Source organism: Mytilus edulis, chromosome 8 (genome assembly GCF_963676685.1).
Source record: "Mytilus edulis chromosome 8, xbMytEdul2.2, whole genome shotgun sequence".
In the NCBI taxonomy this organism is placed as follows: domain Eukaryota; kingdom Metazoa; phylum Mollusca; class Bivalvia; order Mytilida; family Mytilidae; genus Mytilus; species Mytilus edulis.
In genome coordinates, this window is record NC_092351.1 from 48541956 (window position 1) to 48557131 (window position 15176).

Below are 15176 nucleotides of genomic sequence, written 5' to 3' on the forward strand. Positions count from 1 at the left end.
TCATGATATTTGGTGTACGGACATTTTGTAATGTGTTCACTAAGGCAGATTTAGGATGGGAGTTTTTTTTTATATATAAGAAATGCATGGGTTGTAGGCTTCTTACTTATAAGTTTCGCAACAAAGGTTGGCCTGCTAGTTTCACTCTATGTTTCAATATCCTGAATCGAGAAAGGCCACATGTCTTTTTTTCATGGTTAATCTGGCAGCAAACTCATTCTTATTGATTATGATAATGTTTAGTTTGCATTATGAATAATAATATTTATTTTGAATGTCTGGTTTTGTTTCCTCTCCCGGAATAAAAGTAAAAGAAGAGAAAAGTTCAAAATATCAAGGGGAATAAATAATTACAATGAAGCAAGTTCTTGTTTTCTGATTCATCGACTGATTAATTGGTTGATACTAACCCCCACTTTAACACACTTGTGCTATTTTGTGCTGATCAGTTTTTATTGGAGGAGTGCCATGAGCGATGCACAGACCTATGGTATGAAAACTGACAGTCTTAGTGAATTAAAATTGCAGTCGAGTGCACCTGCCCAGTGAGAGGCTCGAACGCTCAACCTCGTTGTTGTCTTGCTATTTTTACAGTAGTATCAGTAGCTTATCTTTTCTTATACCACCCGATCACTTAGTACGTTTACTAACATTACACAAGGTACATTCCAATAACAGAGCACAAAATACATTCGTATAACATGCCATTAGATACATTCTAATGCCTTAGTTTGTAGTACTCAAACAGATGAATGAGAAGCTGTATACTTAACTTACTCAATGAAATGTAGATAAAACTGGCACCATATTCTGATATGCAAAGCTGTGCCCTTACTCAGCCAGATGCATCTGAGACAAGCTTGGGGTCTCCAGCGGATGTACGGGGAAAGCTTCACATTCTTTTAGCATAGAACTAAATACCTTTATAAACATAATACAATGTACCTTCTAATAGCATGACACTAAGTTCTTTTTTGTCCCTCTTCTACATGTATTTGAAAGATCAACTATATCAATTTGCGAAAAAAATAGTCATTAACCACGCAAAATCAGGAAAATTTGAATCATTTATACGGACGGAATTTTCTAGTAAATGCTACAGAATTGAAAGCTGCAGTGAAGAGTACAAAATTATGTCCATATATGTACATGTAGTTGTCGTTTGTTTATTTAATTTATACGTGTTTCTCATTTCTCGTTTTTTTTATATAGATTAGACCGTTGGTTTTCCCGTTGAAATGGTTTTACACTAGTAAATTTGGGCCCTTTATAGCTTGTTGTTCGTTGTAAGCCAAGGCTCCGTGTTGAAGGCCGTACATTGAACTATAATGGTTTACTTTTATAAATTGTAATTTGGATGGAGAGTTGTCTCCTTGGCACACACACCACATCTTCCTATATCTATAAACAATAGTTAACAAGACACAACGTAGAAAGATAAATACTTAGCAACACGAACTCCACCAAAATCTGGGTATGATCCCATGTGCTCCGGGAGGGTAAGCAGATACTGCTCCAAATTTTACATAGTTTACATGCATTAGTTGTTATTAGGTCAGTTCAAGGGTAACCATTAGTGGTAGGTTAATTTTAAATTAAAATCCTGGCACCTTTGATAACTATTTACACCACTGGGTCGATGCCACTGCTGGTGGACGTTTCGTCCCCGAGGGTATCACCAGCCCAGTAGTCAACACTTCGGTGTTGACATGAATATCAATAATGTGGTCATTTTTATAAATTTTCTGTTTAAAAAACTTTGAATTTTTCGAAAAACTAAGAATTTTCATATCCCAGGCACAGATTGCCTTAGCCGTATTTGGTATAACTTTTTGGAATTTTGGATCCTCAATGCTCTTCAACTTTGTGATTGTTTGGCTTTTTAAATATTTTGATATGAGCGTCACTGATGAGTCTTATGTAGACGAAACGCGCGTTTGGCGTACTAAATTATAATCCTGGTACCTTTGATAACTATTAACTTGTATTTAGTTATATAAGCATCAGCACATCTCATTTCCATTAACAATGTTTTGCCCAAACCCCTCAGTCAAAGTCTATTGCCTGTAAAACTGTTTACATGTATTAGTTTGTGATTAGATGAGTTAAAGATGAACTGATAATGCTTAGTCAATTATATTTGGTATGCAGCTATATTTGGCATTTGCAAGTATCCACGGATATTATATAGCTCCACCACCTTATCATGCTTCATTGAATTGAAACGTTTACGTCTACAAGTTAATGTTTGTTAAGGGAACGACTTCTTATAAGCCGATATTATTAGTTATGCAGTTGTATTAACATTGGAAAATATCATTTCCATGGAGAATGTTTAGCCATGTATCTCAGTCAGGATTCATCGACTTTGAATATTTGCATAACTTACATGTTAAAGCATTGCACCAAAAAAACTAGGGGTGATCTCAGGTGCGTAGGAAAGGTAAGCAGATCCTGCTCCACATATGGCACCCGTCGTGTTGCTTATGTTATTACAAATTTGGTAAATATTCTATTTTAGTAGGTCACACTCGTGAAAGGGGAAGGGGATTGTAGTTACAATATGAGGAACATATCCGATATCATCTGTGAAATGGTTATTCCATAACGGTCAACTAACTCGTGATGGCATCCGTAATATTTACGAAGAAATGATTTCACTTCACCATTTGGAACTATTGGTTAATAGATTCCTTGTGAGCAGCAATCATCTATCAAGAAAATAATGTTAGGAAATACAAGCTTGGGAATATCGTATCAATGGGGAATTGGGAGAATGTTGCTACATAGAAATGGAAAGTTCACAATTGGGAAGTTGAAACCATCATGATAATCTCTTTTGTTGTAAAGATCTGTTTTCAACCGAATCTCATTGTCAATTTCTAGATGTAAGTCAAGATATGAGGCAGACTAAATTGTGTCTGTAGGAACCTTTATATTTAGTTCGATGGGATAGATTTGTTCAACATAGTCACCAAAGTTTGAATTATTTAGTGAGAGAACAAAATCTTTATAACAGAGGTAAAGTTAAAGGATATTGCTAACTTCTTCTCTTCCTTCCTAAGAAGGTCATGTATGAAGTCAGCCTCATAATAATAAAGAAACAAGGTACACTAAACACTCGTGTACAAGGTTTGTCCTGACAATTTTTCGTACTTATTTTAAGCTTTAATTTTTCATGATATGCTAATTATTTGCCCAAATATGTATGCATCTTATTAGGAATTCACAAGCACCACTATGCCATTTTTATAGTTGTGTTTCTGTTGGTATTCATTTGATGAATTAATAAAGTTGAAAATTGAATTTTTGAATGTATCAAAGAGACAACAACTCGACCAAAGAGCAGAAAACAGCCGAAGGAAATACCGCAACCGGAGGCGTGCTTCAACTTGCACTTAACCAGTCCAGTAAAAATGGACGTCATACTAAACTCAGAAATATATAAAAGACACAAAAATTTTAAACCATACAAGAATAACAAAGCCCAGAGGCTCTGACTTGGAACAGGCACATACATGTGGCGGGGTTAAACATGTTTTTGTTTTTTTAAACCGATTTTTAAAGTGTATTTATATGTTTACTGTTACACCACTATTCCATGTTAGGGTAGGTAGGAGACTAAGGCCGTGTTCACACCAAACTCCGTGTACAGAAAACTTGTTTACAATTAGTTTAATGGATTGGACATTGGTTTCACATTAAATTTGTTCACATCTATACACCTTGTTTAATTACCTGTACATAAGATTTGTTCACATTTGTAAACTGTATGTCATTTAAATGTTCATTACGTAGAATCGAATGAAACGTTTTCGGACAACTTTTCTAGCAGTAAGGGAACGACCATTTGACTCTAAATAGGCGGAATGGAAATATTCCGAACCCCAGTTGGATAAAGAAAACAATTCTGGTTCTACAGATTATAAAAAAATATTCTGAATCCAGAGTTTCCCTATACATTATAGTGTTAAATATTGAAGAAAAAAAATTGATTACCAGCATCGAAAAAAAAACCGGAATAAAACGTTTGCGCGGTTTTGTTTTTTGTTTTTGTAGTTAAGTGGTTGCTTCTTTATGAAAGCCATTTTGATGACTTGCAGTAGTTTAAAGATACTAAAGATGTCTAAATTAAGCATTAGAAAACGTAGGCTGCAACAGCGTGCTTACAGACGAAGAAGAAGGATTGATATCTTAGGGATCACTATATTTCTATCTTTTCTGTTTGTTCAAATGGTATTTCTTCTCCAAGAAGTATTTGTCAAAGGGAGGGGGTAATGTTTTTTTTTTTTTACTTTTTAAGTGTAATTTCACGGATCCGAGATACTAGACAAACAATACATTTACCTCACACTTTTTAAGTAATGCATTTATGAGTGAATCGTTGTTTGAGTAAAGACCAGTGGCAAATATTTCTGTGTAAGTCAAGTCGATTCGGAAAGACCTTAATTTTCAAATGAATTATGTGTTCGTCAATGATGCTGCTTTGAGTCTTGATAAGGGCTTAATAAAGCTACGTTAAATTTTATTTCTAAACAAAACAGATAAATATATCAAGTTTAGACAAATATTTCTGTAAAGAACTTTATAAATAATTGCTATAAATATCAATTTTATTAAAAAATAGTTTCTTCCTTAAATATGCACGGTGAAACTAATGTTTTAAATGCCTAGTTGTGTGTACACTTAATCTACACAAGGCCTACATCGAGTATCGACTGCATGTAGACAAAACATGATTTACACTACATGTAAACATTGAGTTTTATCAATAGGAACGTGATTTTGTTTAGTTTACGTGTGGGTTACACTTACACAACACTGAGTTTAGGTCAATGTGAACAAGGCCTAATTCTGTATGTGCGTCTCTCCCAAAGTCAGGAACCTTTAATTCAGCGGTAGTCGTTGTTGTTTTGCTACATACTAGCCTTTTATTCCTTATCTTTTACTTAAATAACACTATTGGTTTTTTCAGTTGACCGGCCTTAGATTTGTCATGCCAGGCCTTTTATAGCTGGCTATGCGGTGTGGGATTCGATCATTGATGATCAGTTTGTGTCAGTTTGTCTTTTGTGGAGACTTATCTCAATGGCTATCATGCCACATCTCCTTGTAATAGTATGTATAATAGGACAAAAAAATCACCATATCATAATTATAGTAAAAGCTTGGAATCTGTAAGAGGGTAAACAGATAAATCATGTTCTTTACAGAAAAGTAATTTCTGGAAAACTCAACGAAAATTCAATCCTGATAAAATTAACAGCCTTATTACATGTACACGCACCCAGCGTATAATAAAGACATTTTAGCTCGATAAGTGTAGCAGAAATATTTTAATAACATTATCAATATAAAATGCCAATGAGACAATTCTCCACAAGAGATCGAAATGATTCAGAAATTAACAACTACAGGTCACCGTACGCCCCGCACCAATAAGCAAAACCCACACCGCATAGTGAGTTCGTTTTCGTTTTATGAGTTCGAATACTCATTTGATATCTTTCGCTTTTCTCTTTAAGAAGAAACAGCAAACCGATATTAATATTATAGTCATTGGTAGTAGAAACGGGGGGGGAGAAGAAACCGAAAATATGCAGTTTTTGAAACTAAAGTGGTGTACAAAAGTTGAAAACGAACTTGATAATGCCATGGCAAAAAACTTTAAACTTTATAGGGATAAGAAAACACTGTTCCACAAATTGCGTCGTAGATTTATACTTCGCATATTTATAAAGTATAGAAGATGTAAACAATTTACTGGATTTAAGAAGGTGAAAGGAGTTTATATCTATATTAAAAAAAGCAACATGCATGTATATTCCATTAACAAAAAATTGCACAGACAGTGAGCATAGTAACTATCTTTATCATTATTTGAACTTGCAATTCATTAAAACAGTTGAAATAAAAGACACATGTTTCCTTGTTGGTCACTATTAAGTACACTATCGATCGTATTCCAAGTCAAACATTGAACTTCCATTCTCCAGTCGCATTCCACCAAGAAGCAATAGCAATATATGATACATTTAATGGATTTGGATCGGTCCAGTTATACACTTTATTACTTTCCATGTGTTTCACTTCAATATGACCGTCATCTATTTGTATTTTGAAAGCGTTATAGGAGTAACAGTCTACCAGCGACGGTGCCCATTCCGACAGTACCTGAGAAGAAAACTTTCCTCTGCGCATAATCATTTTTGTATTTTTTTCGCCACCAATGACAACTTCATACAATGGTCCGGTATCAGTCTTTTCACTCATCAGTGCAATATGAGCTCCCCTGCATGTTTTGACTTCAAAAACTATAGATGAATTCTCAACAAAGGATAATCCAGCATCAAAAAGAGGCAAATATTCATAATCATTTCTAGTAAAAAACTGTAAAGGACCACCTGAAAAATAAGAGAAAAATAGAATTAAAATGAAATCAGACAGAAGACTCATGTTTTGTTTTATGAAGCTGTTTCTATATTCGCATTGACGAGGGATAGAACGTGATATTAAAGTCAGTTCCCAAAATAAATCTTTATTTGTAATGATACCTGATTTGGACAGTCAGAATAAAAAAAACATAAAGAAAACTTAACTTGTTTGTGCGAATCCCGCTAAATAGGGGAAGACATGATGAAGATGAAATATTTAAATATAACAAATTCCATTTAATCAATATAGAAGAGGAGCGAAATATAGCAAGGAAACTGTTAAAATCATAGATAGAAAACACACTGACAAACAGCACACAAGACACAACATAGAAAACAAAAGACTAAGCAACATGAACTCCACAAAAAACTAGGGATTCTCTCAGTTGCTCTGGAGAGCTGAACAGATCTTGCTTCACATGTGACACCCGTTGTGTTGCTCATGTTTTTAAAAAGTTAAAAGTTTAATTCGCTATGTTACTTTCGTGAAAAAGGAACTCTTGAAGTTGTCATCCACATTTATGAATTTCATGTTATTATTACTTTAACATATCCATGATGTCTGAAAATAAATAATACTGCAACATTAAGAATGCATAATTAATCTCACCACATTTGATCAACGAAGACACGCCATTTTCCTTTCTCGCCATCTTATCAGAGGAGAATAAACAACACTCCAATTCACGTCGAATCTCACTTGCTTCACATCCGTAACTACTCTTAATTGCGCATAACATTGCACACTCCAAATGCCCAACTGTATTCATTGTAGTGCATGTCAATGGTAATTCTTTTTCAGCGATCAAGCCGTACTGCATTTGTTTATATCCTTTAATTCCTACACTTGTCGCTGAAATTACATGTTCAGTGGTTTATATATAACTATTGACGTTGAAAAAAAAAAAAAACTACAACGTCGAACGGAATATGCAAAGCAAAGCGGAAGAATGTCTATAAAGGAAGATGGGAAGAGTATAAAAAGTTGTGTTAATAATATATCAGCTAAAATATATATATGAAATAAAAGTTATAATGATTTGCAAATAGAAAATACCGAAGGCTTAGATTTATTTAAAAATGATGCTTATATCTACCTGTTACCTTACAGTCGTCAACAGATTAACATATATGAAATGGTAAATTATAAAATGCTTCTAATAACAAATGTGACACAAAAATCCATTTTAAAGCTTGTAAAATTAAGTGAAAATCAAGTTCGACAAATAACAAGCAATGAGAACAAATGAGTTACAGGCTCCTGAATTATAGATATAAGATATCGAGATATTAAACTATTTGACAGCTCCTAACCCTCTCTCACTATGGACATCATAAAATAATATAACATAAATACAGTGTAAAAATCTGTTTAAAAGGTTTCGTCTCATCAGATCAGCACAAAGTTGAAATAAACTAACATTTGTGACAACAGGCACAAAGCACCAATCTAAAAAATACTCTCAGTTACTAAAATATTACATATTTCTCAATTCATTTTCAGTTTCAATTTTCAACTTTAAAATATAAAACAGTTCTACACATTATGTCTATATACAGATAATCATACCGGTTGACATGATTTTAAATCATACTTTAATTGCAGACATTATTAATTAGTAGGACCGCCGAAGTTAACTTTTAGTAACCCTACTGCAATATGTTACCCTTGATGATTTTTTTGACCCCCGGAAGTGAACATGCAACGGATTTCAGTTGTCTTTGTAAAAAAAGAATAATGTCCTTTGTTATTCGAATGTGTCCCGTTTAAAGCAAGATGTCTTCAATAAATGATTTTTGTTAGTCTTCTGTGTAACACAATTATAGTAGTCGTCTGATTAATTTCGTCTAATAGTAACCATCTTTGAAAAATAGAAAGAGTGGAATGATAACCGTTTGCACGTAACTTGGTTACGTGTTTTTTGTTTGAACTTCATGGTGTACGATTGCGGCCCGAATACAGAAAGTAAAACATATAACAAGAGTAACAAAACAATCGACATATATAGAATTAATTAGCATTAACAGAACAACCAAAGCTGACTGAACAGAGCAATAAAACAACGTCGACTGAGCAACCAAATCGGGGTTATTAGAACAACCATAGTAGCATAAATAGAAATTGGTGGCCGTGGAATGCTATCTGCTTTGTTGTAGGTTTTTTTTTTTATCTCTTTGAAAAATTCCCCATTTTCGTTCTTAATTTTATTATCATCTATATGCGCAGAGATGCGCATTTCGACAATACATGTCTCTCCAGTGATGCTCGTGGCCAAAATATTTGAAATCCAAAGATTATAAAAGATGAAGAGCTATAATCCAAAAGGTCCAAAAAGTATAGCCAGATCATTGAAAGGAATCAGAGCTTTGCATGAGGGAGATGCATTCCTTAATTTATAATAATTTCTATCATTTTGTAATAGCAAATTTTAATAACACAAAAAAATCCGTATTTTCATGCCAGTACCGAAGTACTGGCTACTGGGCTGGTGATACTAAACGTCATGAAAAGAATAACTAATTAACGTAAGCTAAAAACTAAAGGAATATAAACAGGACAACTAAAACGGCGTGAATAGAACAACTGAAGCGGCTTTAAGAAAATCAGCAAAGAGGCGTTAACAATTATCACAATTTACACAGCACAACCAAACGGTGTTATGAGAACAAACAAAGCTGTGTAAATAGTAAAACCAAACCGCGTTAACAGAACAACCAAAGCGTTGTTACCAGAACAGCGAAAACGACGTAAACAACTAAAGTGGCATACACAAAACCACCAAAGCGGCATAAATACAACAACTGAACAGCGTACACAGAACTGACATCACTGCCTTAACAGAGATAAAAAGACACCTTTGCGTGAGGAAGTTTTAATATCTTTATTTCATTAAAAAAAAAACCAAGAAATATAATTATATGATCTGGAATCAATTCCCTTTGTTTTACCGTTGCTGATGATTCGTAAAACCTGAACCGTTTGCAAAATCGATATAACCCCCAAAAATGTTATAATAATTTCACCACAATGTAAATATGGATGGATACTTTTAATTCTACAGCTATGAACTGTATTAATTGATTATTTTTAGATGCAATACTACACACTTGTAACGTTAACATACCAACTGAAAAGGCTAAATACATCCAGCTTTTAAATATGAACTTCTTTTTGTCCATGTTTGGTAAATGAATGTTATGAATCCCTGTCAATATATGTATGGACAACAACAAATTAATAATTAATGCGACAAATCAGAGTATATTACAATAAAATGCGAGTTTGCTTTTTAGTTACAAAATTAAAACTGGTCAGGTGAAAGTTATAGTCCTCAAGAGGAATAAAATGACCTAAATATGTTGGGTTGCCATAGGAAAAAAGAAATAAACACACAATTTATTGTCAGAAGCTACAGCCTATTGAATAATTCATTTTTATTCATAATACTCCTACTGGCACTAAGTTTTATGGCAAATCATCTAAAATATAGGTAAGGTGTTAATGGGTCAAGTAAAGGTTCTAATCACAAATATTCATTTTTTTTATTATTTTCTTATGAGTTTATTTTGATGAGTCAAGCCTTTGTAAACTGATATTTACAATTCTGTTTTCATAAACTTCTATTGATGGTTCTATGGAACAGAGACCAAATCACCCATACATAAACTTTCAAACTATCAACATTTTGAGTACTTGTGCACTCCAAAATCAGGTGTTCTTTAAATTGATGGCTGCATTGGGTATTATTTGTCAAAAGATATAATTATCCACGAGAGACTAATGACATCTGTTGATTGAACAAATCAAGGTAAAAAAAACTTCGTTTTGATCTGTAATGACCTGACAAAAGGGTTAGAATATTTATATGTCATTGACACCACATCAGACATCTGAGATGGCATCATTATTACAAACGACTTGATTGCCTTTGGTATTAAACTAAGGTCAAAACCATTGGGACATTTCGTGTGAAACTTGATATAGCATATTTAAAAACAATTGTAATCGAATACATACAAAAATAGGAATTAATGAACAAAAATGTATATCAACAAAAGCCTATCACTAGGGACTTGATTTTCTTTTGAATTCTTTTGAACAAATAAACGTCACATGCATAATTCATGCAATAAATTGTTTTACCCGGTATTTATATATTTTCTATGTCATAATATCAAGACGGAAATGAAGAAATAAAGATTTTAAGTAATGACCTTGTGTCAGTATTAATCAGAAATAGACAAAAGGCAGTTGTTTCAGCATGGAGAGGAGATGATATGTTTCAGTCTGATGAGTAATTTGTAATAACATTTGTGAATGTACCTTAGTTCTACGTCACCTTACAATACCTGAATTGAAAACAAAATAATTCATGGCTGATGAACGAGGAATTTCAGCACTGAAGACATGAATTGTACTTTTCTTTAAATATATATTGCTGTTTTTCATATATGAGCATTATGATTTAAATATATTACATCAATCTACTCTTTTCAGTAAGAGAGAATACACAATGTATTAATATGTGTTTTAGAAAAAGGTTAAATGTTTTCATTAAACTTATGATAAAGACCATTTCTCATTATAAGTTGATGACCTGTCTTAATACGCTTTCATAATGTTGGTATGATATTTCAATCTATTGAAGATGATTCTAGAATGAAAACATACATTATATTCATAATTACTCAGAATATCAGCACAACAATGTTGAATATTCAATTTTGTGAAACAATTATCATTGCTGTGCTATCATTTGGGTAATTATGTTTATAAATAAATATATCTCAGATTTAACTCCTGTCAAAAGCTTAGCTTGTCTTTCTGTGTTTTTTGTAATACACAAAAACAGAGTTTGTTACTCTTATTATCAAGTTTATCTAGATACAGTGGCTATCAATGACATTTCCTTTCGCTTGTACACCCCTGTATTTCCGGTTTTCATAATATGTTGCCATTTTCACTTATTATATCAGATTTTTATTCATAAAATATTATATTTTTCACGATTCCTTCTGTGTGATGTACCCGTTAAATACCACACACTATATATTTGTTCGGCTATAGAAAATTATATTTCAGAAAAAAAATATTCTCTTTTTTTTGTTTGTGCCAAAACGTAGGCCAGAGCACAACAGTTATGATAAGTATACTATTTTTAAAGAGTAAATTATAGACAACATAGACGTTTTTCATTTAGTTTTAGAATCGATGTTTACCTTAAGTCATAGAGACAGATCATTACACCGAGCCAACCATTCTTTCAAGTAAAAGAATATGTAAATATTGTATAGTCTGTTAAGAGCATATGTACGATACAGGTACAGGGGATGTAATGCCATTGCTAAAGTAGAATATTATTGTCCACGACGTCTAACTGGCATATAGAGAAAACATGCAATTTATACATTTTGATCTTTCATTCTGATTTAACATTAAAACAAGTTCATGGACCACTCTTTATATTGATTATGCATGAAGCTAATAAGTGCCAATTTTAAGGAACAAATTACATTTGTTTTTTCTCAAATAAGATAAACATACAGAAACTGATGCCGTTCTTTGACTAAATCATGAAAATGTGCTAAATACCAACAATTTCAAAGAAGTCTTATTCACATTTAAAGCATACTTTTAAAGAGAAGATATTCCAATTCTAGATTATTTAAAAAAATCAACATGCGTTTCTCTTTTAAAACAGAAACGTTTGGTATGTATTTCCAAAGGATAAAAAATTTCAAGTAATCGACATTTTCGGTAAATATCTAAATTTCAACCCCATTTAGATTTTAAAAGTTTTACATGAAGGTGACTTTTATATTACATTATTGTATTCAATAGATAAAAAATAGCTAGCATGCAAACTTTCGCACAAAATTCACACTGGGATTAAAACTGTACAGTATGTTTTTCAAGTCTCGGTTTGTATGAACTGAACATAATGTAACAGTCAGAAAGAATATCCGAAAATAAAACTAATACACATACATATTTATAAAAAATAACTGACAACTCCCGCGTTCAATTCTTCTCCCCTAAAAAAATCATAAAAAAAGCAAGCTAGTTTTTAAATCTAGTTTTATTAACTAGTACTTGTATTTGAGATTGCAAAGCGTTCGGGTCATTCAAAAAAGTTTAAATGCCCAAGTGTTTGATAGCATTAACCACCATCAACTAATATGAAGGCGTACACCATTTATAGGTATTACATAAGAATACATACTTATATAGCAATATTTTTTTTTCTACATAAATAAATTGTAGGCCAATGTTTGTTAAAATATAGTATTGCATTCGCCTATTGACTTAAAATATGAATTGAACTGAATACCAATTAAAACTACCTACATTAAAACAAACAATAACAACAAAATGCAATGCCTTGAGTTTACTTTTAAATTTGTAAGTTGATGTATGATGTACTGTTCGTTCAATGAATTAATTTGATCGTCCGTAACATCTCCATAAATGATTTAAGTTGTTTCAACATGTTTAAGATCTTTAACAAGTGTATTGTCAAAAAAGTAAACACAATTAACCATAGGAGAAGACATTAACAGCATTGGTAAACTTTAATTAATATTGTTAATTCCGATTGTTATTATGTTTGATATTAAAATAACCGTTTAAGATTTTAAACTTATGTCAAAGATGTTTCATTTGTCTAGAAAAGATAAACTGTATATAGACTAATCATCAATATTTGTGATTAACATTTAACAATGTATACCTACATTTTTTACAACAACATTTCCAAATAACTGTAGCAAATATAAGTACTAATAGCATCACACATCCGACTACGATTCCTGCTATTTCTCTGCCAGCGATAACAAAAGCATAAGAATACCTTTTCATGCTGGGTCGATGCAACTGCTGGTGGAGATTCCCCCCCCCCCCCCCCGAGGGTATCACAAGCCCAGTACTCAGCACTTTTTGTGCTGACATGAATTACCATTGATATTGTTATATTTATAAATTAACTGTTTACAATTTTTTTTTTAAATACTAAGGCTTTTCTACCTCAGGCATAGATTACCCTAGCTGTATTTGGCAACACTTTTAGGAATTTTGAATCTCAGTGCTCTTCAACTTCGCACTTTATTTGGCTTCTTTTTTTTTTTATTTTTTTTTTTTTGGATTCGAGCGACACTGATGAGTCTTTTGTAGACGAAACGCGCGTCTGGCGTTTATATAAAATTTCGTCCTGGTATCTATGATGAGTTTATTATTGTAAAACTTTAATAGGAATACATGTTCATACTTGTAAACTATACAAGGAATACATGTATCATAACCATATCTAAGCTATTGAACAAGTCTAAAATGTTTAATTCATCTTCAGTACTGTAACAGCTATCACTGTTACTCCGAGAATGAATCGTGATGGGATGTACTCCTAACAATATTTAGAAGTGTTCCCCTTCTGATATACAGATCTTTTTACTTCAAGTTATACGAGTTAACAATTTGAAAAAAATGTCATATGCATTTTACGCCCCCGTTATTATCGTTTTTATTTTCTGTTTATGTTCATTGAAATACTAAGGTGCACATATGAAGGAACATTAGCTATGATAACATGGATAAAGTAGCTGGTTTGTTTTTCTTTACATTTTTTTCTTCACATTTTCAAGATATCATATACATTTAAAAAGTTACTTTTAAAAACTAATTAGATTATCTGATAAACTAATTAATGTAATTGACATATCTTATAACTCGTATTCTTTATTATTATGAGGCTGATTACTTCTTAGGAAAAATGATAAGAAGTTAGAAATATCCTTTAACTTTACGTTCCGCTATATAGATTTTTTCTCAATAAAGACAAAATTTGATGACTATGTTGAACGAATCTATCCGTTCGAACTAGAACTGAAGGATAATACTGATACCGGTAAATCTGCCTCATATCATGACCTACATCTAAAAATTGACAATGAGAGTCGGTTGAAAACAAAACATTCCGACAACAGAGATGATTTCAGCTTCCCAATTGTGAACTTTCGATTTGTATGTAGCAACATTCCAGCATACGGAGTATATTTCTCCCAATTGATACAATATTCCCGGGCTTGTGTTTCCTATCATGATTTCCTTGATAAAGGATGTTCTGCTAACAAGGAAGCTATTAAACCAAGAGTTCCAAATGGTTGAAATAATCCCTGCGCAAATTTTACGGACGCCTTCACGAGTTGGTTGACGGTATGGAATAACCGTTTCACAGATGATATCGGGTAAGTTTCTGATGTCGTAACTACAATACCTTCACTTTTCACGAATGCGACCTACCGAATTAGACTATTTACTGGATTTTCTAATTACATAAGCAACACGAAAAGTGCCACATGCTGAGCAGGATTTGCTTACCGTTTCGGAGTCTTGCTTAGTCTTCAGTTTTCTATGTTGTGTCTTCTGTACTATTATTTGTTTGTTTGTCTTTTTATTTTAAGCCATGGCGTTGTCAGTTTATTTTCAATCTATGAGTTTGACTGTCCCTCTGGTATCTTTCGTCCCTCCTCTAGTAGAAGACAGTTGAAACACGATGGAGCAAACTTGAATATAATCGTTAACTTTCTAGAGCTACAGTCTTGATTATATATGCGCACGAGACAAAAATGACATCAGCCTTATCTACAATTGATAGTCCTTATACAAAACAGGAGATTTTTTTTTCTCACACCTTTCTTATTTTTGTGGTATTTTCACCCTGGTATTGTACTAAATTATATTCCTGG

At 32.6% G+C, this 15176-nt stretch overlaps 1 protein-coding gene across 1 annotated transcript; it reads right to left on the reverse strand.

Moving 5' to 3' along the window:
• Positions 1-5970: 5970 nt before the first annotated feature.
• On the reverse strand, positions 5971-7204 carry LOC139484152 (uncharacterized protein 5-like). Its single transcript, XM_071267882.1, has 2 exons — positions 7045-7204; positions 5971-6404 (listed from the first exon to the last, which is right to left on the reverse strand). Exons 1-2 carry the CDS (start codon positions 7202-7204, stop codon positions 5971-5973), a joined length of 594 nt encoding a protein of 197 aa, XP_071123983.1.
• Positions 7205-15176: the final 7972 nt, after the last annotated feature.

What these genes read in the sequence shown, in the direction of transcription:
- LOC139484152 (XM_071267882.1), bottom strand. Translation starts at nt 7,204, where the DNA reads ATGAATACAGTTGGGCATTTGGAGTGTGCAATGTTATGCGCAATTAAG. An exon ending in GTCTTCGTTGATCAAATGTG is followed by an intron (nt 6,405 to 7,044) that starts GTGAGATTAATT and finishes CTTATTTTTCAG; the next exon opens with GTGGTCCTTTACAGTTTTTT.